The sequence below is a fragment of the Schistocerca cancellata genome, chromosome 1 (genome assembly GCF_023864275.1).
Source record: "Schistocerca cancellata isolate TAMUIC-IGC-003103 chromosome 1, iqSchCanc2.1, whole genome shotgun sequence".
Classification (NCBI taxonomy): Eukaryota; Metazoa; Arthropoda; class Insecta; order Orthoptera; family Acrididae; genus Schistocerca; species Schistocerca cancellata.
Window position 1 is genome coordinate 532,128,488 of NC_064626.1, and position 25,724 is coordinate 532,154,211.

General features: G+C 40.2%; 1 protein-coding gene across 2 annotated transcripts in view; it reads right to left on the reverse strand.

Annotated features, from left to right (window-relative positions):
- LOC126179348 (poly(ADP-ribose) glycohydrolase-like) overlaps nucleotides 1-25,724 on the reverse strand; it is a 152,992-nt gene that overhangs the window by 16,161 nt on the left and 111,107 nt on the right. For both annotated transcript variants that reach the window (XM_049924602.1, XM_049924601.1), the window contains 2 exons: nucleotides 14,186-14,420; nucleotides 11,055-11,180 (listed from right to left, as the gene is read on the reverse strand). In XM_049924602.1, the coding sequence (XP_049780559.1) occupies nucleotides 11,055-11,180; nucleotides 14,186-14,420 (361 nt within the window). The remainder of the gene's footprint in view (nucleotides 1-11,054; nucleotides 11,181-14,185; nucleotides 14,421-25,724) is intronic.

A 25,724-nucleotide genomic window follows, 5' to 3' on the forward strand; every position in this document is an offset into this window, starting at 1 on the left:
GATTGGACGCCTTTTTTTCAAACCCTTCAGTGTCCAGAACTTCTGCAGAGCGACGTTTGCACAGTCATCATTCTTGTAATATTGCTTAAGTGAAAGGAGGAAAACCCTTGCACCCATCATGTTTATACCAGCTTCAATGGGTTGTGCACATGACAGGTGTTTTCATTTACGTATTCTGATACATACAGCACCATCTATTGATTAATTTTCACACTATTTATTTCTTCTGCCATAGTTTTTCCCCTTCTCCTATAATATTCAATTGCAATTTGACATCATTCTGAGCAGTGGTGTTATTTCTACAGTGTTTTGAAAGTTTAACTTTAATTATAATCACCCTGTATTTCTGAAATGAGTTCTTGGTTTGGTGTGCTATTTACATGCCTTCTTGTTTTTTTTTAAATATTGGATATTCTGTGTGTGTATTTTTGGTTGTATGTCATTGTGTACCAACTTTTACTTTTTGTTTCTTTCGCACTTTGTGTTGTTTCTATTCTTACATTTTGTGTATTTGTTTGTGTGTGATTTTGTCCTTGTGTTGGTGACAGCTGGGTGTTTGTCCTTTTCTGTTTCTTGATTTTCTTGTTCAGCTTTGTTACTAAGTTCTTGTTCGCGGGTATTTGTATTATAGTATCTACTTCTTTTTTGTAACTGTCTGTATCCAGTGGTACCGTGTTTAGGCTGTGGAGCATTTATCTAAGTGCTGCCTGCTTTTGACAACAGGGTTGTTGTTATGCTTCATGTACAACTGTGTCTGTTGTTGTTGGTTTTTGGTATATGTCAAATGTGTGTTGGTTGTTTTGAAAGTTTATGGTGATGTCCAAGAAATTTTACTGTGTATTTTGCTCTTCCTCTATTGTAAAATGTATCTTATCATGAACAGAATTTATGTCTGTGTGTAACTAGTCAATATTATTGTTTGGTTCATCTATCAGGTATAAGATGTCATCCATGTATCTAATCCAGTATAGGATGTTGTACTTATCTGGCACTATTTTGTTAAATATAATCTATTCTACATGGTTCACAAATATGTTTGCTACAGTTCCAGACACTGAGGATCCCATTGGTAATCCTTCACTTTGTAAATAGAATTCATTATTGAAATGAAAATAGTTCTGTTCTGTTATTAGCTCTAGAAGCCTGACTGTTACTTTGATGTATTAATGTGGAAGTGTACTGTGTATTTTCATTCTGTTTTATTTTGTTTCAATTACCTCTTGTCGTGCCCTGAAATAAGAAATGTCCTACCTAATATCCTTCCCACTCCTCCTAGCGTGGCATTCTACCGTCCACCGAACCTACACAATATACTCGTCCATTCTTACACAACCCCTGCTCCCAATCCCTTAACCCATGGCTCATATACCCCTGTAATAGACCTAGATGCAAGACCTGTCCCATACATCCTTCTACCACCACCTACTCCAGTCCGGTCACTAACATTACCTATCACATCAAAGGCAGAGCTACCTGTGAAACCAGTCACGTGATCTGCACGCTAAGCTGCAACCATTGTGCTGCATTCTATGTAGGCATGGCAACCAACAAGCTGTTGGTCCGCATGAACGGCCACCAACAAACTGTGGCCAAAAACCTAGTGGACCACCCTGTAGCTGAACAGACTGCCAAACATGATACCCCTCATCTCAATGACTGCTTCACAGCCTGTGCGATATGGATCCTTCCCACCAACACCAGCTTTTCTGAATTGCGCAGGTGGGAACTTCCCCTGCAATACATCCTATGATACCGTAACCCTCCTGGCCTCAACCTTCGTTATTCTCTGTCCTCACCCATACAGCCCCCTCCCTGTTCCCATTCCAGCATTACACAGCCGTCATTTCACCGCCACACCCAGTCTTTTGATTTCTTTTATTTTTATTTTTATTTCTCTCCTTTCCGCTACTTACCCCCTCCCCCCTCTGCACCTTCTCTCCTACCCTCTGTCTAAACTGCAACACTTCACTACCCACCACTCCCACCATACTATCCCTTCCCCTCCCCCTCCCTGCCCCAGCCTACTCCTTATCCCCCACCCAGTCGCCACTCCCATCATGCACTGGTGCTGCTGCTCGCAGTGTAGTTCCAGCTCTCTGAGACTGCAGATGTGTGTGCAAGTTGTGCTTGCGCGAGTGTGTGTGTGCATGTGTGTCTACTACTGACAAAGGCCTAATGGCCGAAAGCTATGATTGTGTGAATCTTTTTATTGTGCCTATCACGCCTCAGCACCTCCGCTATATGGTGAGTAGTAACTTTCCTTCTCTCATATTGTTACATTCCATCCTAGATTCTCCACTGTTTGATTTTTGCCTGACAACTTTTCTTCGATCCTAACCCTGTGCTGTTTTTCTTTGTAACTACTTTCTTTTGTGTCGCTATACTCAATGTCCATCCTTCTTTTTTTCTTTCCTGTGTTTCTCTTGTTGCCTTACGAACTGCACTGCACGCACTACTTATGAGCCACACTGTATCAACGGACTCAGCCATGGGCAACAGACGGCATCAAGAACACGCTGATTGTTGGTCCAGCATCTTATGTCGCACAATACCCTCGCCGATATAATTACGGCTATACCTTCAAACTGATCACGCTCCTTGTGTCAGTTCCTGTATTTTTGCGTGTTATCTCTCGCACTTTTCCAGTGCCACATGATCTTACATCTCTAACTACGAATCCCTCCCCACCCCTCACACTTTCTCCGTTGTATCCCTGTTCACACCCACTAAATCCACCTCATTCAGTCACATCTGCTGTCCCTGTTCTCTACGCTTATCAAACCTGCTCAAAAAATGGTTCAAATGGCTCCGAGCACTATGGGACTTAACATCTAAGGTCATCAGTCCCCTAGAACTTAGAACTACTTAAACCTAACTAACCTAAGGACAGCACACAACACCCAGCCATCACGAGGCAGAGAAAATCCCTGACCCCGCCGGGAATCGAACCCGGGAACCTGGGCGTGGGAAGCGAGAACGCTACCGCACGACCACGAGATGCGGGCTATCAAACCTGCTACCCACAGTAATATACTTATATTTATTAATGATTAATTATTCTCTACTTTGACCTTTGTGACTTCTCATCAATTTTAGTGTGTTTTTGCCTTCCACTATCGTCATCTTCCTCAGATTTCATCTCTTCCCCCCCCCCCCCTTGTACATCCATTTCGTACTTTTCACACGTATTTCGGTGTATTTTTGTGTAATTTTTCGGATATGATTCTACTTTCTTACATATTTTTTCGCAATTTAGCACCACCATGGATCCTTGCTCCTCCCATCTGCGTCAATACAAAAAAGTTTCCTTATCCCTAGCCAGATCCCAGTCCCACGTACTGTTCCTGTGTTGTTGCTTGGCTCATGAAATCCCCCCTAATGGCCTTACCATCAAATTACCCATCTCTGGTTGCCACCCCTCCTTCCACAATGACCTCCACCTGTTCAGATTCCGCCAATCCCTAGCCCTCACCAACATAGCCCTGCAAAATGATATCAACCATGCCCAATCCTCCTTGCAGTACCTTCTTTCCATCCACAAAATTCTCCTGCTATGTAATCCCAGATTTCTGGAACCCATAACACATATTGAAACTCTTGCCCTGCAGGTACTTGAGCAACATGCACAACGTCACCTCAAAAAGCTCTCCATCCTGCTCACTTCCTACTCCCACCTCGGAGTACCACTGTCCACCACTTCTACAACAACTTCCGAACCACCCCCACGCCCCCTCATAGCTGACAAATCTTGTCTTGCAGACCTACTACACTTACCCCACCCTCTGAAACTTCCTCCCACCACCACACAGAACTCAAATCCTAAACGGACCCGCAACATAGTCATGAACCTTTCCTACAGAAGCCTTAGTCCCACAGAAATATCAGTGCTTTCCAAAGGCCTCACCTTTTGCCCCACTCCCAAATTCAACTATGCAGGAATAGTAAAAGACCTTCTCTCCTTCTCCTGGTCCCTACAGTGGAAACACATTTTTGCCACCAACCCGACCAATCAGACTCAACCAAAGACCAACATTGAACCTTGCCTAACTCGGTTCACTCCTCCATCCAACTGTGATCCACCCCCACTGCCTCCAAACCACCCCGTTAACTATCCAGAATTTCTTATCCTCAAACCTTGCCTCACCATCATTCCCCAAATCCCTCAACATGCATACTAGCCTTGCATCTGCAGAAAGAACCACAGTCCACCATCTAAAAACTGATCCCCATCTTATAATCTTACCTGCAGAAAAAGTCCACCACCGTAGTTTTGAACTGCAAGGATTACGTGGCAGAAGGACTCCTTCAGCTGTCAGATACTTCCACCTACGAACCATGCCACAATGATCCCATTCCAGCAATCCAGCAGGATCTCTTAGTCACTACTCAAATCCTTAGGCCCATCCCAGAACCTCTCCCCAGAGTTCATCTCACTACTTACCCCTACCACTACCTGCACTCCCACCTTCTACTTGATTCCTAAAGTCCATAAACCCAACCAGGACACCCCATTGTGGCCGGCTACTGTGCCCCCACTGAGAGAATCTCTGCTCTCATAGACCAACACCTTCAACCTATTACCCAGAACCTATCCTCCTATATAAAAGATACCAACCATTTCCTTGACCAACTCTCCACAGTTCCTCTCCCTTTACCACACGGTGCCCTGCTCGTCAGTATTAATGCCACCTCCCTATACACTAACATTCCTAATGCCCATGGCCTTACTGCTATCAAACACTACCTTTCCAGACGCCCTATGGATTCCAAACCAACAACCTCCTTCCTAGTCTCCATGACCAACTATATTCTCACCCACAATTACTTCTCCTTTGAAGGCATTACCTACAAACAAATCCGCAGTATGGCTATGGGCACCCGCATGACACCATCCTATGCTAACCTATTCATGGGCCATCTAGAGGAATCCTTCCTAAAAACCAAGAATATTAAACCACTCATCTGGTTCAGATTCATTGATGACATCTTTGCTATCTGGATTGAAGGTGAGGACACCTTATTCACATTTCTCCAGAACCTCAACAACTTCTCCCCCATTTGCTTCACCTGGTCCTACTCAACCCAACACGCCAGCTTCCTAGATGTTGACCTCTGCCTCAGAGATGGCTACATCAGTACCTCTGTCCATATTAAACCTACTAACCACCAGCAATACCTCCACTTCGACAGCTGCCACCAATTTCATACCAAGAAGTCCCTTCTCTACAGCGTAGCCACCCGTGGTCGTTACATCTGCAGTGACGAGCAGACCCTCTCTAAATATACCAAGGGTCTCACTGAAGCCTTCACTGACCATAATTATCCTCCCATCCTTGTACAAAAACAATTCTTCCATGCCTTATCTTTCCAGTCTCCCACCACCTCCCAAAGTCCCACAGTCCGGCCAGAGAGGAGAATTCCCCTTGTAACTCAGTACCATCCGGGACTGGAGCAACTGAATTACAATCTCCGCCAGGGGGTTTCGATTACCCCCATCATCCCCTGAAATGAGAAATGTCTTACCCACTATCCTTCCCACCCCTCCTACCGTGGTATTCCGCCATCCACCGAACCTACAGAATACACTCTTCCATCCTTACACAACCCCTGCTCCCAATCCCTTACCTCATGGCTCATACCCCTGTAATAGACCTAGATGCAAGACCTGTCCCATAAATCCTCCTACCACCACCTACTCCAGTCCGGTCACTAACATTACCTATCACATCAAAGGCAGAGCTACCTGTGAAACCAGTTACATGATCTGCAAGCTAAACTGCAACCACTGTGCTGCATTCTATGTAGGCATGACAACCAACAAGCTGTTGGTCCGCATGAACGGCCACTGACAAACTGTGGCTAAAAAACAAGTGGACCACCCAGTAGCTGAACACGCTGCCAAACACGATACCCCTCATCTCAATGACTGCTTCACAGCCTGTGCCATATGGATCCTTCCCACCAACACCAGCTTTTCTGAATTGCGCAGGTGGGAACTTTCCCTGCAGTACATCCTATGATCCCGTAACCCTCCTGGCCTCAACCTTTGTTAGTCGCTGTCCTCACCCATACAGCCCCCTCCCTGTTCCCATTCCAGCATTACACAGCCGTCATTTCACCGACACACCCAGTCTTTTGATTTCTTTTATTTTTATTTTTATTTCTCTCCTTTCCGCTACTTACCCTCTCCCCCCTCTGCACCTTCTCTCCTACCCTCTGTCTAAACTGCAACACTTCACTGTCCACCACTCCCACCATACTATCCCTCCCCCTCCCTGCCCCAGCCTCCTCCTTACCCCCACCCAGTCGCTACTCCCATCATGCACTGGTGCTGAAGCACACAGTGTAGTTTTAGCTCTCTGAGACTGCAGATGTGCGTGCAAGTTGCGCTTGTGTGAGTGTGTGTGTGCGTGTGTGTCTACTGCTGACAAAGGCCTTAATGGCTGAAAGCTATGATTGTGTGAATCTTTTTATTGTGCCTATCGTGGCTCAGCATCTCCGCTATATGGTGAGTAGCAACTTTCCTTCTCTCGTATTAAAACATATGTTTTGGGTAATTTGAATAATCTGTACGCCTATAGTAACAGTTCTGTGACTTTTTCTACTTGATGTGAGGCAACATATGATCACTTAATCTGTATATGGTGCAATTTCACATTTTGAAGAAAGAAGAACTGTTATGTCCATGCTAACTACTTTAGTGTCAACATTATTAGAGACTGTAGAGACCTGGTCGGCAGCAGTAGATCTTAAGGATGTGATTAAAGATTGGTGAACTTCCAAATTTTAAACTTAAAAAGAGCTGGCTGTTCATTTTAAGGACATATTTTAAATCAGCATTTTCAGGTGGTGATCCAGCAACAATGTGCAGCTACATAAGGGTTATGGTTTACAGGTATATGACAGTATAAGATAATCATTAGAGACATTAAATAGCCATGTAAAGGGATTAAAGTACCATGTGAAAGCGAAAGGGAGAGATACCTGTTTGCAAGAACCAGTGAAGATCCTGCAGTAGTTGAACATGACAAAAGCTACCAGAAATTACTAAGAAAAGTAATTAAAAAAACTCAAGGAGCACGCGAATTATGTCATACATCGATGATTCTGACAACGGACTTAAGTCTACATGGAATGTTGTGGGATGGGAAAACAGCCCACAGAAAATATCACTACTGAAAAATGGAAGGTCTATAAATGGTCAGTCACAGGTGGCAGATATGTTTAACAGTCATTTCTTAAATGTAGTAGTAAGTACAAGGACAAACAATTCAAGAGAAAAACCACAGCAGTATGCTGAGAAAACAAAAATAATTCTCATAAAATTCTATCATATGAATGTATCACCAAATTCTTCTTTTTCTGAAATTAAGGAAATTATATTATCTCTCAAAAGTAAACACTCATCTGGATTTGATGGTGTTTCCAACTTAGTACTAAAGATTTGTTCCCATATAAATAAGCCCTTTCTTATCTGAAGTATGTAATGCATCATTTACTCAAGGTACTTTTCCAGAGAGACTGAAATATGCCACTGGTAAAGCCTCTAAAACGAAATCAAAGTTTGGATTTCAGAAGAGCTGTACAACTGAGGATGCTTTTTACATGTTCTCTCACCAAATTTTACAAGCATTAAATAACAAAACAGCACTATTGGTATTTCCTGCAACCTAGCTAAGGCATATGACTGGGTGAATTACAATATTTTCCAACATAAACTTAGGTTTTATAGAACTACTGATATAGCCAATCAGCGGATAATATCATATCTAACCAAAAGAATGCAGAAAACTGCACTTAGTAATTCAACCAATGTAATCAGGAGATTCTTCTGACTGGTGAGAAGTTATCTATGAGGTTCCTGAAGACTCAATCTTAGGTCCACTATTGTTCCTCATATTTGTAAACAATCTTCTGTCTAATATACAACAAGCAGAGTTAGTTCTTTTTATGGATGACACTAGTATTGTAATCAGTCCAAGCATACAGCAACAGAAGAAATGGTACACAATGTTCTTAAAAGTATCATTGATAGATTTTATGCAAATAGTCTCACTCTCAATTTAAACAAAACATAAATATTCAGTTCCGCGCATCTAGAAGTACTAATCTAATGATAAGTGTAACATGTGGTGAAATAATTAACAGAATGGAAACTTGAAAACCTTCAGATGTCCATAATTACGAGAATTTAAACTGGAAAAAAACGCATTTTGTGACTCCTAAAACATCTCGGTTAAGCCACATTTGCACTCAAAATAATTAAAAATCTTGGGAACTTGCACTTCCTGTCAATGTCATTTTTTAGACGATTGTATTCCTTTTTGCCTGCTTTGTTTACTGCATTTTTATATTTTCTCTTTTCACAAATGAAATTCAGTGTCTCCTGTGTTATCCAAAGATTTCTATTTGGCCTTGTCTTTTTAAATATTTGACCCTGCTACCTTCACTATTTCCAGTCTCAAAGCTACCCTTTTATCTTCTACTTCATTCTTTTCCCCTGTTCCTTGGGCGCTAATGACCACTGTAGTTGTGCACCCACAAAAATAAATAAATAAATAAATATAAAAATAAAAATAAAACAAAAAATAAAAAAAAATTCCCCTGTTCTTGTCAACTGTTGCCCATTCCTCTCTCTGCAACTCTCAATAACATCTGGTTCTTTCAACTTACCCAGGTCTCATCTCCTTAATTTCCTATATTTTTCCAATTTCTTCAGTTTTAATCTACAGTTCACAGCCAATAAATTGTGGTTAGAGTCCACATCTGCCCCTGGAAGAGTCTTGCAATTTAAAAACTGGCTCCTAAATATGTCTTACCACTGTATAATCAATCTGAAACCTTTCAGTGTCTCCAAGTCTCTTCCACGTATACAACCTTCTTTCATGATTCTTAAACTGGATGTTAGCGAAAAGTAAATTGTACTCTGCACAAAATTCTACCAGGCAGCTTCCTCTTTCATTCCTTTCGCCCAGTCCATATTCACCAACAATTTTTCCTTCTCTTCCTTTTCCTACTGTCAAATTCCAGTCACCCATCACTATTAAACTTTCGTCTCCCTTAACTACCTGAATAATTTCTTTTACATGATCATACATCTGTGGAGCCAGTTGGAAAGTAAACTTGTACATTGACACTAATAAACTAAAAGTAGGGTAAATTACAATGTCAGTGGTGTTTGTTGCAGGATTCTAGTATGAGTTGTTTATGAGATATCATATTTTAAAAAGTACCCCCCCCCCCTCCCCTCCCGAATATTGTACAGTAGCTGTGGTAGCACACACTAAAGAACAACACTACTGCAATCATCAGTTATGCGGATTCTGACAACTGACCATCACAGACTGTGTACAAAATGACCACCGACAGCAGCAAAATACACTTCCAGTCTGGTATGGAACAACTGCTGCAAACGTCCTAGCATTTCAATGAGGATGTCTGAGAAGGCTGCAGTAATACATCATTGTATATCATTGGGTGTAGTTGGTATGTCCATGCAGAAATTGTCAGTTAGCTTTGCCCACAGAAAAAAGTCTATAAGCATCAAAGCTGGGGAACAGGTTAGCCAAGGTATAGGGCCTCTGCATCCATCCAATGATTTGGACACAATTCATGAAGACATGCTATAGTATATCATGCACCATGGACGGGACAACCATGATGGTGGTGCCACAGGTTCCTCCTAGTCTGTGGAGGAATGTTTTCTGACATCTGTGGAAGATGGTCTGTTAGGAGGCTGTGATACTTCTGCATGTTCAGTGTTCTGTCTATGAAACACAGGCTTATGAGCTGACAGTTCACTATCCCACAGCAAACATTTACACTCCATGGATGCTGACATGGTGGTTTACCTGGCCATGATTGATACATGTTGCTTCATCACTAAAGAAGATACATGAAACATATGGAGTATCCTGTCTTAATGTCCTTGTACAGAAGTTAACACAATTCTCATAATCATTTCCATACAGCTCTTGACAGAGAGAGATGTGTGAGAGATTGAACATATGTCTATGGAGAATACATATGACACTTTCCTGACTCATGCCACTTCCTTGGGTGATTGCGCAGGAGCTAATGTGCAGATCAAATACAGCACAAGCATGATCATTAATTCCCCCCCCCCCCCTCTTCTGTTGTCATGTGTTTCTTCCTGTTATGTTGTCTAGGTGTTAAGCTATCACTTTTACATAACTGTTTGAAGAGGTTGACAAATAATTGCTGAGATGCTTGATGTCTGTTGGGATATATTTCTGCATACACAAATAGCAAAAAAGCAAACTGCATTTTCTTACATTCTCCATACACCATAAGCATGGAGATCTTGTAAACTGACATTCGGCCATGAGAGTGGTGTGCTGACCACATGCCCCTCCATGTCTGCATCCAGTAATAAATGTGGGCCGAGAATGACATGGCGGTCAGTCAATACCGTTGGGCCTTCAAGACCTGTTCGGGCAGAGTTTAGTTTTTATTGTTTAAATCCCATCATCCATTCACAGCCAACTGCTTGGACTGACACGCACTTAACTTGCTAGCAAGTTGCAGTGCACTCAAGGAACACAAAAGCACACTGTAAGCAAACATAACATCATCATATCTAGCAACTACAAAGGTTGAGTGGCACAAACAATTGTCAGTGTGCAAACTTTTCAAAATACAATATCATGTAAATGATTCACACTAGAAAGGTACAACAGACACCACTGGCATTCTAACTTGTTCTTCTTTTAGTTTGTTAATGTCAGATAAGAATTGTTCTATTTAAAAAAGTGTATGTTTCATAAAAAACACACTTTCAACGTGTTACTACAATCTGTTTATTGGTTAACAACAAGAGCCTCTGACTACCAATCCATTCTGTGAGAACAGCACACCAATAGCACTTTCCATTTCTGCAATATCTGCGATGCAAGTTTTAGGTGATTCACCCTGTATATTGCGGACAGTAATGGACCTATAACACTCAATTGTGGCAATCAATGATTTTTAATAAACCAAAAAATTCAAAATGTCTTCATTATCTTATATTAAGATTACAGTGAACAACTTACCTGCTGGGTGTACAGATGTCTCTGAATCAGAAATTCGTTTGTATAGGTATGCATACAAGTCCACAGTTACCTTTCCATCTCTCACACAATAGTCATAATACTGCTGCAGATACTGCCAGAGTTTCCCTGAATGAAGAACACAATCATGTAAAATGAACTAAAATAAAACACTTCTCGTTAAACTTAAAGCATAAAAAAGCAAAAGAGTTAATAAACAGTGCAATTACACAGGTTTCCCAGCCAAAATACAAAAATGTAGCCAGTATAGTTCGATATATGCATCTGTAATAACACACAGTAATATTTTAAATAACACAAAAAAATTCAAAATTAGGCTTTGCTGTCTTTGTTGACTTTTTCAATAGGTAGTACACTTTTTTTTTTATCCAATCATATACAATCTGCTACACTTTATCAAAGGGGGAAAAACAGAAGATGAATGAAGAGACATCTTTATTTTTGAGAAATAAGTTACACCTGATTGAAAGATCAATAATCGAACTTCATACAGAGTGTTTTTCTGTCTATTTTTGCTTCCTTTTTTCATTCCCTTCTTGGTAACCATTTTTTTTTTCAAATGAAAAAAAAATAATAGAAATATTTAGTTCGTATTGAATTTATAAATATTAATTACAAGATGACAGAGAAGTTCAAATCACACCAAACTAAATGAAAAAATAATCATCAGACCAGAATATTACATATTCTCATTACAGTGACACGAATAAGAGTGTTTCCCTTCTGCTCTGGATATACAATAAAAATCCTTGATTTGACTGACTCAAGAAGTGTTCAGAAGGCACTACCATCGAAATCACAATTTTTTGTGTTTTGTGTAAACAGAAAATATACATTCAAATAATGTAATAATACTACCTAAAGCTGAATTTTTAAGTGTTCCCATTTTTAATGTTGGTCTGTTCCCTGATGATAGGTACTTGTGAAATTTGTCCATGCACCATCACATTACCAAATAATGCCAGCACATTACATCCAAAATTGCCTTAAACATTTCCCTTACAATATAATTTTCATCTTCCTGCTTTAATGAGACAACCACAAAATTACCTGCAAGAGAGTGGATAGGCAGAGGCACAAAGTATAGACTGATTATGCAATGACAGCCATTCCAGAATAAGCCCTGCAGCAGAAACCCAACTGACTGCTACCCTGCACAAGCTAAGATAACTGTTTTTATCAATTTACAGATGTTAAATCCTTTTTTTTTTTTTTTTTTTTTTTCCAAAAGTATTAAACTCCTATAATCAATCACTTATCCCAACTGTGTTTCCCATCCTCTATGCAGCCCTGAAAGGCTTCTTTAGGAATAGGCCCATACAGATTCTCCATAATGTCATTAAGTGTGTCACAAAGCAATGACTTTAATTTTGAAAACAAAAATAACATGGTGAGCAATCTGAAGAGTAGGGTGGCTGGGGTAGGGCAGTCATACGATGTTTGGTGCAAAACTAATGCTTTGTCATACCTGAGTGATCAGATTCATTGGGTTGCAGACTTTCTTATGCAACCATTTCAGAACCCCTCACAGCACTGACCATTCAGTGTTTGGATTTTAGACAAAAATTTAAGCTGTATAATTCCACTGACTGTGATCAGTACTTTGACATTGGAGACTGGAAAGCAATATTTTTTTGGAAGTGGGATGGATGAGGGGATTAGTGGGAGGAAAGAACCTTCAGCAACCCACTGTGATGATCGGACTTCGTCTAAAGGCAGTTTCATCACTGCTAGTTAGTTCAAGGAGTGTCTTGTAAAACATACACTCAGTGTTCCAGCTGCTTCTCAGTCTTGGCAAAAATAAAAAAAAAAGTTTGCAGTAAAATGGCAAGTTCTTGAATATTGAATATTTAGATGATGGGCGACATGTACAAGATACCTGATTTTATGAATGTGATTGCAACCAGTGGAGGTTGAAGATTTTTCTGATTGAGGATCATCTTCAACTGATCAACAATTGCTTTGGAATTGGGAAATCATTTGTAAGCTTCCTTCTAACCTTTACAGGTTTCTGTATCTTTTTTTCTAAATTTCTCATGGCATAGTTGCTCAGATAAATCAGAGACGCAGCAAAAATTGTAACAATCAATGTAACACAATCTACTTCAATAATAGTAGCTTGGAAGCTAAACATAAAATCAATGGAACAGTGTGATGGGACACATTGCTTCAGTCCTGCTAACAGCACATCATTCGAATGTTTCATAACTGCATAAGGGAGGAAAAACTTTTCTTTTGTTTTGCAACCCCCACCCAACCACTCACCCGAATTACTGGGATCCAAAAATCTCCAAAATAAAATTACTAAAAACACAGTTTTCTTTTCCTTGACTATCTCTGTCATCTCACTGGCTAACCAATATGTAAACAGTTTTCTTTTAGGCACTGCATCATTGGCTTCTCCAGACTCTCAAATCTCATATGCTGCTGCACAATCTTCAATTTTCCTTTCTATCCATCTGCAACAACTACATTAACCCACATTTGGTAGAGAGTGCTCCTTATCTGTTACATCTTTTACACCTTGATCTTCCCTATGTTTTTCCTATTTTTTTTACTCTTGATGAAAGTCAAGTCCAAAACAAAAAGCTACCACTCACTTTTTAACACCAAGGAGAATATAGGTGTGTAAAAAAGTAGTTTATGACTCCTTGATTAGGATTTTGTGCTCTTCACTGATGCATGGCACAGATATAGCAGAATAATAACTGTACTTTTAAATTTCCTGTAAAGTATACTTAAATTCCCAGTGATGAATATGAATTCTAAAACCAGAAGCAGACAGTCACCAATTGGTTTCAGTGCGACTCACCATACTGTTTAAAGACAAATGATCATCAGTTATATTCAACCACGTAAAAATATCTTCACAGCAGACAGTGAATAATTATGGGGAGAAGACATTTAAAATTACCGATTGTAATGAACTTTTCATAAGTACCATCTAATTAGTAGTAAATTTTTGAGGTTCTTTTATTCTATATGTGCTGTTACATAATTCTAAAAAATAAATAAAAGGGAAGCATTATAAAATACAATTTTCAAAGCAATTCTAATTTCAAAAAATAAATTGTCTCTGTTTATACAAAACAAAGACAGGAAAATGTAATTACCAACTGTAACACGATTCTCCATCAAAAAAGTGTACATCTGGAAAACATCGTCTCGTAAAGTTTCATTTCCAAATGTGAAGTATGCAAGATGACGACCAGCTTCAGTAGCTGCCATTAGCTGCAGCAGTGACTTTAGCTTAGCATTGCCACGGTATACTCCACATCCCCAGTTTCCTGTTGCCACAGGTGTACGCTGATCTTCTGGAATTTCAGGACTGAAGAATCCAACGTAAGCCTATGAAAATTATTATTTTAGATTTCATCTAGAAAGATATGTAAATTAATTATTATGGAAAGTTTGCCATTAGGATTTAAAGGGCACAATTTTTCAGTGTTAATATGAAATACTGCGAGATTTTGAAACAGTAGGAAATAATCGCTTATGTAGCAACATCCAAAAACGTTATAAGAATATGTGTAAAAAGATACAAATTTGTCCTCTAAATTTTGCAGTACCCAAATGAAAGATCTGCAGTATCCGAAATGTCATAGTGCTTGACTAGAAATAAATATTTTTGTGGCTTAAAGTAACATTTGTTGTTAGTTTCTTTTTTCTGTATGTAATACTTTCTAAGCTACTTCAAGGATAATGACTGAAGTTCCCCTACACATTTTTGCAAAGCATAAATAACATTACCATGTGTATAACTTTTTCGTCAGTCTGGAGTAACAGTAATACGGGTTCAGCTTTGGGCAAGAGAAATTCCACAAAACATGAGCCACATAATAAAGAAACAGGAAACCAGTTAAGATTTGAACATTGCACATATTAAGCCTGTTTCACAATTTCAAGATTTTTTTTTTTTTTTAAATATTTCATAGCCCTCCCAAAACTGTAAGCCTGATAATTTAGTGCTAAGAACACGATGGCTAATTTGATCTAATGTAAAACTATTAAAGTATGAGACAGGACTACTAACTAGTAATTATCTACAGGAGGCAAAATATTTAGTACTGCTGATATACATGTATAAAGGCACATGGGACTATCCTAGCCTTCCAAACTATTGTGAGAGGAGCCCCACCCTGTTGTGAGGACGAGAAGAGAGACATATTAAATGGGTGATGTCACAGACGATAGGAGTTCAAAGATCATACATTGATTAAGTATTTTGTCAGCTTTGGGCAAGAGATAATGAGAAGTAAAGATGGATTAAAAGGTGGAAAAAGATATGGAAAAAAATTTTGAGAGAGAGAGAGGGAGAGGGGGGGGGGAGGAGGAAAAGATGAAAAAGTAAATGAGATACACTCCTAGACTTCCTATCACAAAACAAAAGTGAAACCAGAAACATAACTTTTGCCTAGCTGTCCTCAATCTGAAGATTGGTTTTACCACTAACACCTTTGTCTTCCTCTGATCTTTGAACTGATTTACCCACTCATTTATAAGGGAACCTACAGTTAATTGTGGACTCCAAACCATGGCACAATACAGCATTTCTTACATTAATAAATACTGCCATATGTGAGAGAAGTGAAAGACAAAAATCCTAGGACTGACAGGGGATTGAAACCTCCACCTTTAATCCATAGTTTATTACCTAAATACTGACCCACTGAAATATGCACTATCTGAAGTTTAATACTTATTCTTTTTCCTCGCCATTATCCCATATTTTTTGGGGGATGTCATGTTAAATACTGAATTTGGTAATGTTGGTAGTAGAGAGTGGCCAGATGTCCTTCTCACCCCCCCCCCCCCTTCCAAGTGGCTATTTGTGTACTCCAATCATTTGGATCTAGTGTTATTTCAAGCGAAAGTGTGCAAACATTTTCTAAATGTTTGCACACCTTGTGAGAAGGTGGGACACTGGAATCAGCCCAGTATTTACCTAGTCAGATACAGGAAACTGCCTAAAACCAATATCCAGGTTGACCGGCACAATGGCCCTCATCATTAATCCACCAGGTGGTTTCAATCTGGGCCCTGTATACTTCCCTGGATCCCACAAGGGGTTTGCTAATGCATGCAAATATCCAGGTAGATCTGTCTGGAGTCTAATTAATGAACAGAAAAGTGGGTATTTGCACATTGGGTTAATTGATACACATGCCAAAGGTTGTTGTTGTTGTGGTATTCAGGCCAGAGACTGGTTTGATGCAGCTCTCCCTGCTACTCTATCCTGTGAAAGACTCTTCATCTCTGAGTAACTACTGCAACCTACATCCTTCTGAACCTACTAAGGGTATTCGTGCCTTGATGTTCCTTTATGATTTTTACCCTCCGCACTTCCCTACAATACTAAATTGATGATCCCTTGATGCCTCAGAAAGTGTCCTACCAACTGATCCCTTCTTCTAGCCAAGTTGTGCCACAAATTTCTCTTCTCCACAATTCCATTCAGTAACTCCTCATTAGTTACATGATGTACTCATCTAATCTTCAGCTTTCTTCTGTAGCACCACATTTTGAAAGTTTCTATTCTTTTCGTAGCACCACATTTTGAAAGTTTCTATTCTTTTCTTGTCTAAACTATTTATCGTCCATATATCACTTCCATACATGGTTACACTCCATACAAGTACTTTCAGAAAAGACTTCCTGACACTTAAATATATACTCGATATTAACAAATTTCTCTTCTTCAGAAACACTTTCCTTGTCATTGCCGGGCTACATTTTATATCTTCCCTACTTTAACCATCATCAGTTATTTTGCTCCCCAAATAGCAAAACTCATCTACCACTTTAAGTGTCTCATTTCCTAATCTAAGTCCCTCAGTATGTTAATTCGACTACATTCCATTATCTTCATTTTGCTTTTGTTGATGTTCATCTTATATCCTCCTTTCAAGACGCTGTCCATTCCGTTCAACTGCTCTCCCAGGTCCTTTCCTGTCGCTGACAGAATTACAATGCCATCAACAAACCTCAAAGTTTTTATTTATTCTCCATGGATTTTAATTCCTACTCCAAATTTTTCTCTTGTTTCCTTTACTGCTTGCGCAATATACAGATTGAATAACATTGGAGATAGGCGACAACCCTGTCTCACTCCCTTCCCAACCACTGCTTCCCTTTCATGCCCCTCGACTCCTATAACTGCCATCTGGTTTCTGTACAAATTGTAAATAGCCTTCTGCTCCCTGTATTTGACCCCTGCCACTTTCAGAATTTAAAAGAGAGAATTCCAGCCAACATTGTCAAAAGATTTCTCTAAGTCTACAAATGCTAGAAGTGTAGGTTCGCCTTTCCTTAATCTATCTTCTAAGATAAGCTGCAGGGTCAGTATTGCCTCACATGTTCCAACATTTTTACGGATTCCAAACTGATCTTCCCAAAGGTTGGTTTCTACCAGTTTTTCCATTTGCCTGTAAAGAATTTGTCTTAGTATTTTGCAGCCGTGCCTTATTAAACTGATAGTTCGGTAATTTTCACACCTGTCAACACTTGCTTTCTTTGGCAAATAAACAATGTTTTCAGCCTTCAGTTGCAAGGTAATTTTATTCGTTAATAAAATTACCTTGCAACTGAAGGCTGAAAACATTGTTTATTTGCTGTACATTTCACAGTTGCTGACACGCTGCAATATGTTAAAGATTTGCTTTCTTTGGGATTGGAATTATTATATTCTTCTTGAATTCTGAGGGTATTTCACTTGTCTCATACATCTTGCTTGCCAGATTGTAGAGTTTTGTCAGGTCTGGATCTCCCAAGGCTATCAGTAGTTCTACTAGAATGTTGTCTACTCCAGGGGCCTTGTTTCGACTTAGGTCTTTCAGTGCTCTGTCAAACTCTTCACGCGGTATCATATCTCCCATTTCATCTTCATCTATGTCCTCTTCCATTTCCATAATATTGTCCTGAAGTACATCGCCCTTGTATAGACCGTCTATATACTCCTTCCACCTTTTCTGCCTTCCCTTCTTTGCTTAGGACTGGTTTTCCATCTGAGCTCTTGATATTCATACAAGTGGTTCTCTTTTCTGCAAAGGTCTCTTTAATTTTCCTGTAGGGTTTCGGTTGGGTTGGGTTGTTTGGGGGAAGAGACCAAAAAGCGAGGTCATCGGTCTCATCGGATTAGGAAAGGATGGGGAAGGAAGTCGGCTGTGCCCTTTCAAAGGAACCATCCCAGCATTTGCCTGGAGTGATTTAGGGAAATCACGGAAAACCTAAATCAGGATGGCCGGACGCGGGATTGAACCGTCGTCCTCCCGAATGCGAGTCCAGTGTGCTACCACTGCGCCACCTCACTCAGTTTTTCCTGTAGGCATTATCTATCTTACCCCTAGTGAGATAAGCCTCTACATCCCTACATCTGTCCTGTAGCCATCCCTGCTTAGTCATTTTGCACTTCCTGTCAATCTCAGTTTTGAGACTTTAGTATTCCTTTTTGCCTGCTTCATTTACCACATTTTTATATTTTCTTCTTTCATCAATTAAATTCAATATCTCTTCTGTTACCTAAGGATTTCTACTAGCCCTCGTCTTTTTACCTACTTGATCCTCTGCTGCCTTCACTATTTCATCTCTCAAAGTTACCCATTCTTCTCATATTGTATTTCTTTCCCCCATTCTTGTCAATTGTTTCCTAATCCTATCTCTGAAACTCTCTACAACCTCTGGTTTAGTCAGTTTATCCAGGTCCCATCTCCTTAAATTCCCACCTTTTTGCAGTTTCTTCAGTTTTAATCTACAGTTCATAACCAATAGATTGTGGTCAGAGTCCACATCTGAACCTGGAAACGTTTTACAATTTAAAGCCTTGTTCTGAAATCTCTGCCTTACCATAATACAATCTATCTGAAACCTTCCAGTGTCTCCAGGCCTCTTCCACGTATACAATCTTCTTTCATGTTTCTTAAACGAAGTGTTATCTATGATTAAGTTATGCTCTGTGCAAAATTCTACCAGGCAGTTTCCTCTTTCATTCCTTACCCCCATTCCACATTCACCTACTACTTTTCCTACTATCGAATTCCAGTCCCCCATGACTATTAAATTTTCGTCTCCCTTCACTATGTGAATAATTTCCTTTTGTTGTTGTTGTTGTGGTCTTCAGTCCTGTGACTGGTTTGATGCAGCTCTCCATGCTACTCTATCCTGTGCAAGCTTCTTCATCTCCCAGTACCTACTGCAACCTACATCCTTTTGAATCTGCTTAGTGTATTCATCTCTTGGTCTCCCCGTACGATTTTTACCCTCCACGCTGCCCTCCAATACTAAGTTGGTGATCCCTTGATGCCTCAGAACATGTCCTACCAACCGATCCCTTCTTCTGGTCAAGTTGTGCCACAAACTTCTCTTCTCCCCAATCCTACTCAATACTTCCTCATTAGTTATGTGATTTACCCATCTAATCTTCAGCATTCTTCTGTAGCACCACATTTCAAAAGCTTCTATTCTCTTCTTGTCCAAACTATTTACCGTCCATGTTTCACTTCCATACATGGCTACACTCCATACAAATACTTTCAGAAATGACTTCCTGACACTTAAATCTATACTCGATGTTAACAAATTTCTCTTCTTCAGAAACGCTTTCCTTGCCATTGCCAGTCTACATTTTATATCCTCTCTACTTCGACCATCATCAGTTATTTTGCTCCCCAAATAGCAAAACTCCTTTACTACTTTAAGTGTCTCATTTCCTAATCTAATTCCCTCAGCATCACCCGACTTAATTTGACTACATTCCATTATCCTCGTTTTGCTTTTGTTGATGTTCATCTTATATCCTCCCTTCAAGACACCATCCATTCCGTTCAACTGCTCTTCCAAGTCCTTTGCTGTCTCTGACAGAATTACAATTTCCTTTATCTCATCATAAATTTCTTCTATCTCTTCATCATATGTGGAGCAAGTTGGCATATAAACTTGTACTACTGTAGTAGGCGTGGGCTTCGTGTCTATGGCAATGGTATACAATACTTATTAGTAGATCTCCTGCCAAGGATTATAACTTTGACCCAAGTGTAAGTGTATAGTAATCAGGATAACATAGAAAACACCTTTATTTTTGGAAAGCTATTTCGTGTCATAGTATTTCCTTGTGAGGATACACAGGGATAACATTTGCCTAGCCACAACAGAAGGTGCCAGTACTACAGGAGTCCTAAAAGTCAACATGGTGAAATCAGAAACCTTAGAATTCTCCAATTTAAGGTAGAGATGACTCTAAAAAGAATCGTCAACGAATAAATTCTTGGACAGAATGCTGTAATTGGCTGGCAGAAAAAACTGAATTCATGTACATCCCTAGATACTGTGATGTTTCCACTACAGTATCATCAAAAGACTATGTCTGCAGGATGATGCAGTACATCTTCAAGCACACAAGTATCCACATCATAGCTTGTATTAATGAAAGTTTATCTACACAGGGTTTCTATACTAAAATTCGCCACAAGCATTTTCTCTGGTGCTTTGGCATACATTCACAATTTTGTCTTTGCAATGTGTAAACAGTGTCAGCCACAAATATTGCTTATCACTCGTTTCATGCAACACCCAGTGTCAACAGGGAGTGTCAGTTTGTTTTGCTTTATGTTACAAACAAAATTATTTTTAAAGTGGAATTTTACATGCTCATTCAATAAAGTTGTCCCAAAATAGTCTAATGCAATATTGGTTTTATCTACGCATATTAACAGGGACAGTAACACATGAAGAATAACCAATACTCAAGCAGAGACCTAGCAGTCAGCACGAGCCAGGGCAGCATGTGAGTTGCTGCCTGTGTGCTGGTTATTCTTCATGTTTTACTGTCCCTCTTATACATATCAATTAAATGAATATTGCACAAGGCTAATATGGGACTACTCTATCGAAAGGGCATGTAAAATTCCACTTCCTGAGAAAATGCACCTGATAACTGTTGGGAGACACATCTGGTTTTATACTGAAATCAGTCACAATGTTTATGACTTAGTAATTATATACAAGAATTATAAATAATAATTCTGAGACAGTGACAAGTTGCAGTACGTACACATAACATACATTATGATCAATTCACTTAAACCAGTACTATTAACATCACAGATGATTAGGCTGTATTAAACCTTTGATTGGTGTCTGTGCCTCGGGTGCTACGGTGTCATGCCCTGCATTATACATGGAATCCCAAAAAATTCCAACTCTTATGACTTCGGACTTGAAGTACTTATTTGGAATATTTGCATTATTTAGTGCAGTCTACTACAACAACACAGACTCTCACCAATGAACCAAGATCCAGAACTGAAGGGAAACTCGAGCTGTACTTTGAAATGTGAACTGTTGGATTTACAAAAAAATGCACAATGTAGTGAAACTCCACCAAACTGCTAACTCTGAACTTACAACAAAGTCACATACAGTACACTGAATCAGCATTTGCTGGGTTCACTACAAACATGAAGTTTAACTTAAGTTTGTTGAAAGTGCTGACATCAAATTGGCTATAAAGCCATCCAGTGCTGACTGAAATACCACATGTCGAGTTTAGGGCAAATGATATTGTATGTTGAAAGACTGCCAGTAGTTCTGCAATTCAATAAAGAATAGTGAAATCCATGTAGTTAACAAAATCATTGTTCTTCACACAGTTAGTTTAAAACATTTAAAACTAATATACTTGTAAAACCACATTTACACACAAGTGAACGGAAAAGAGCACAGACAAACCAGCAGTCACAGAACAAATCATTGGTGTTCACTAATACTCACTTGCACTTATTAAGAAGTGTTTACACTGGACTGAATAGAATAGCACAAGCTTTAACGCATATGAAAACTACAAATGCTATGTTACTGTTTCTATGGTGATACAGTTTTATTAGATACAACACTCGTTACAGCTACAATGCAAAATTTTGCTATTTAGACAGAATTATTTTGTGTGGCATATGCATTGTTGATGAGAAGCAAACAAGGTGGCATGGGAAAAGAAAAATACAAGTTCTGATCTTTCATGCAGTATAGGTAATAGTGTATTTATCACTGAATTGCAGCTCTGGCATTCCTTTACCTTATTTGAAAACTTTACATGTATGTCGGAAGACAATTTCTACTGGCTACTCACATCACCTGAGGGAAAAATCCCAAAACAGAACACAAACTACCGAGTAGCAATTTCATCTGACTAAACGCCAACAACTGGGGGCAGTTAGTACTTGTTTCGCATATCGTCCAATCCTGAGCTTGTTCCTCTCTACTATTATTTCTGTCAGAAGGAACGATGTAATGAAATTACATTCTTCCTCAATTGGAATTTTGAGTACTTCTGCAGCTTCCTACCAAGCATAATCACTGTTCTACATTTTGTGGTGTGGATCTCATGAATACTGACTTCTCCATCTGTCACACAACTCATATTTAACAACAAGGCAATTCTTTTTTAGAAAGAAAGAAAGAAAGAAAGAAAAGAAAAGAAGAGTTTTGAAAACAAATACTTTCTGCACTATTCACTCTCTGTATTGATAACAATGAGTGTGCACCAAAGTGGAAAAGCACATGAACTTCCTTTGACGATTTGCTGATACGCTTGACAACCAGTTGCCCAAGCATGTACACACATGAATTCTTTTCAGTTGCACTCACCTGCTGGTTGTGTGGCAGCAAATGCTTGTCCACTGATGCCCATTCACTTTTTTTCATGCCAATGAAATGCAGACTTAAATGAACATACACGTACAGTAACATTTATTTACAAAACTGTTGCTTTTTCCCCCTTAAGGAAATACAAAATTAGCATTGCTTTGAGTTATGCACCATGCAAACTATCTTCTTCCTGATACTACCACATAAAGATTACACAGCAATGACATAGTAACTGATGGTCACTCTTGAGCCCTAATTGGAACTGGCTGTCGAGGGGCTGAGCAGCGACCTAAGTACGCATCAGTGGAGGAATACAGGTGTGGTGTCTCATGGAAATGTGACTGTTTGGACACAAACAGGTGCCAGGGACTGCAGCACTGATTACTGCAACCTGCACATCACATATCAGCATGCCTTTCACACCCAGACATTGTAGCAGCTGCAAGCGGTTTGGCAGTAAAAAGCCCAGAAAGTCTTCTGTTGACAAAAAACTGTCCTACATAAAGCAGGGGCCCATGAAGTACATCTGTGGGGATGGTGGTTGAAGATGAAGGGGCCCAGCCCTGTGTATACTACACTCCCCTCTCCTTACCCCCCCCCCCCCCTCTTCCATCCCAGAGAAGCACACCCAAGGGAGGAGGTGCTGAGAAGCCACCAAAGCAGACTAGAACAAAACAACAGGACAATCAGTTAATGAACACAAAGAAACTGAGCTCAGTGGAAGAAGCATGCTATGTTCATGTGGCAGAACGGTAACTGGCTGCTGTAGGTGGTAATGGGAAAGGCTGGGGAGAGGTAAGGCTGGTGGCAGTGTTTCCAAGAAATCACAACACATGGTCTGGAAGAACACACAAAAATATTGGTGGTGCCAGCAGAGATGGCCGGGCTGCCCTCAGAAGAGGCAGTAGCAGTGGAGGCTGGGAATGGCTTTGAGAGATCAGCCATAAGGAGGCCGGTGCTGGCTGTGGAAGCAGTATCATGGGTGGGTGTGGTGGTGGCACCAGAGACAGTTTGCTTCAGCTGCCAGGATGGCTGCGGAGATGCCACTGGCAGTGACGACCTGGAAAAGTGCCGCAAGGGCTAGCCACAGTAAAACTGGCAATGACTAGAGGGCCAGCTACGAGTGTGGCCAGTGAGAGAACGGGCATCAGCGTAGACAGGCCAGTGAGAACAGGACTGGCAGATACAGGGCCAATGATAAGAGAATTGGTGTCCAATGTTGTCACATGCAAGGGCTGGGCCCATATAAGAGGGACTTGTGTTAGAGAACTCCCTGAACAACAACTGAGTCTTGCATGACACGACAACATTGCAAACGAGTATGACAGGAGGTGGTCCAGCTTGCCAAACACAAACTCCCAAACAACCCATCTGACTGCCGTTCCTGATCACGGCCACTCGAACACTGTAGGAAAGAATTCAGAGCCTCAGTGAGCACAGACATGCTCTGTAGGAGGCCTGGAATTGCCTGACCCCATAATGGAAGGACTTGAGACAACAATGGATCTGGTGAGTGATCAGACAAAGTATACAAATAGGTGAGAAATACACCAAGGAACTACTGAAAATCACACAGACCAACAATGTCAAGGAAGAGAATGTATACTGGAACAACACATGAACGTACTGCCTATAATAAGGTGAGAAGAGAAAATTGCCAAGGGCTTGCATCTATGAGAAAACAGGAATACTAATTGCAAACAGCTGCCTAGTGGAATCCAGACAACCACACCAGCCGAACAGTTACAAAAACCAAAAGTGCCATCCTCAGCCAGAGGGCCAGCCAAGCTGCATCTTGTGGGTGAAATGTGACACAGCACTGCAGTGTCAGGCTCAGTGAGAAGGAGCGCAGCAGCTAGATGACGGACAAGACCATAAGCTGGCAATGAAGTCAGTGAACCTTGAGCAGGTGCTGGAAAGGACAAATCTGGAGCAGGCACTGTTGTGAGAATCCATACAAACTAGAAGTGTTATGACAGAATCAGCCTTGACGTCACTGTAGGGAAGAAGCCTATATCATGAAACCATTATCTTCATTGCCACTGTTATATCCTTAACTGAGTGGTGTGGTTAGTAGTGACGAGTTCACACATTGCTATAGCAACTCTTTGTTTATTAATCTTGAACTGAACTCAGTATAGATTCAGAGGACAGAAGTCTATAGTTGAGTACAACTGAATTGTCCATCTTGATGAAGTGTAACGGATGCCCACAATGATGAAGTCCACGATAGTCAGTATTTGTGATGGGCCATGAGGTTCCCTAGATTATCAGAGGCACTGTACAAAGAGACCGTGAGTTCATGGGCTGTCAAGATGCAGGTCCAAACACAAGGGTAGCTGACAATCCTGTCAAATACATGAGATTGCACTGTCTGATGGATAGCAGTCAAGACAGCAAATGGTCAGCCTGATGCCCACATATTGGCATGGCTTGTGCACCGAGATGCTGTGGCAGCTACGGGTGCCTTGGTGGCTAACAGCCCAGTGAATCTTCTGTTGACAAACAATCTCCCAAAGTAAAGCAGGACCCATACATGGCCTGTGAAACATATCCGTGAATGTGATGGCCGAATATCCAGGAGCGCTGTCCTGCATATACTACAGAAGTCAATTCTACATGGCTAGAAACTAGTGTCTACTAATAAATGTAAAGAAGATTCAAAATGTCAATGTGCAGTGTCTGTATGGATTACAGATTGAGGGCTGTTGATGTTGACTTTCATAGCTTCTCTGACAAATGAGAAAGATAATGTGGGTTTGATACCTTCCCTGTAGCAAAATTAAAATAAAATTAAAATGTTTTGTGTACAGTGAAAAAAAAATAAAGAATTAAGGGTTGACATGCCACTGATGGCAAAGTCATTAGGGATGGTGTGTCAATGAGTTGTTCTAATCATGAGACAAGACTTTTCAAATATATTCCATCAATGTGCTCTCCTGCATTTTAAACTCTTCTAAGCCATCAATCTCATGCACTTTCACTTCACAGAAAGAAGGGCCTAACTTAGCAACT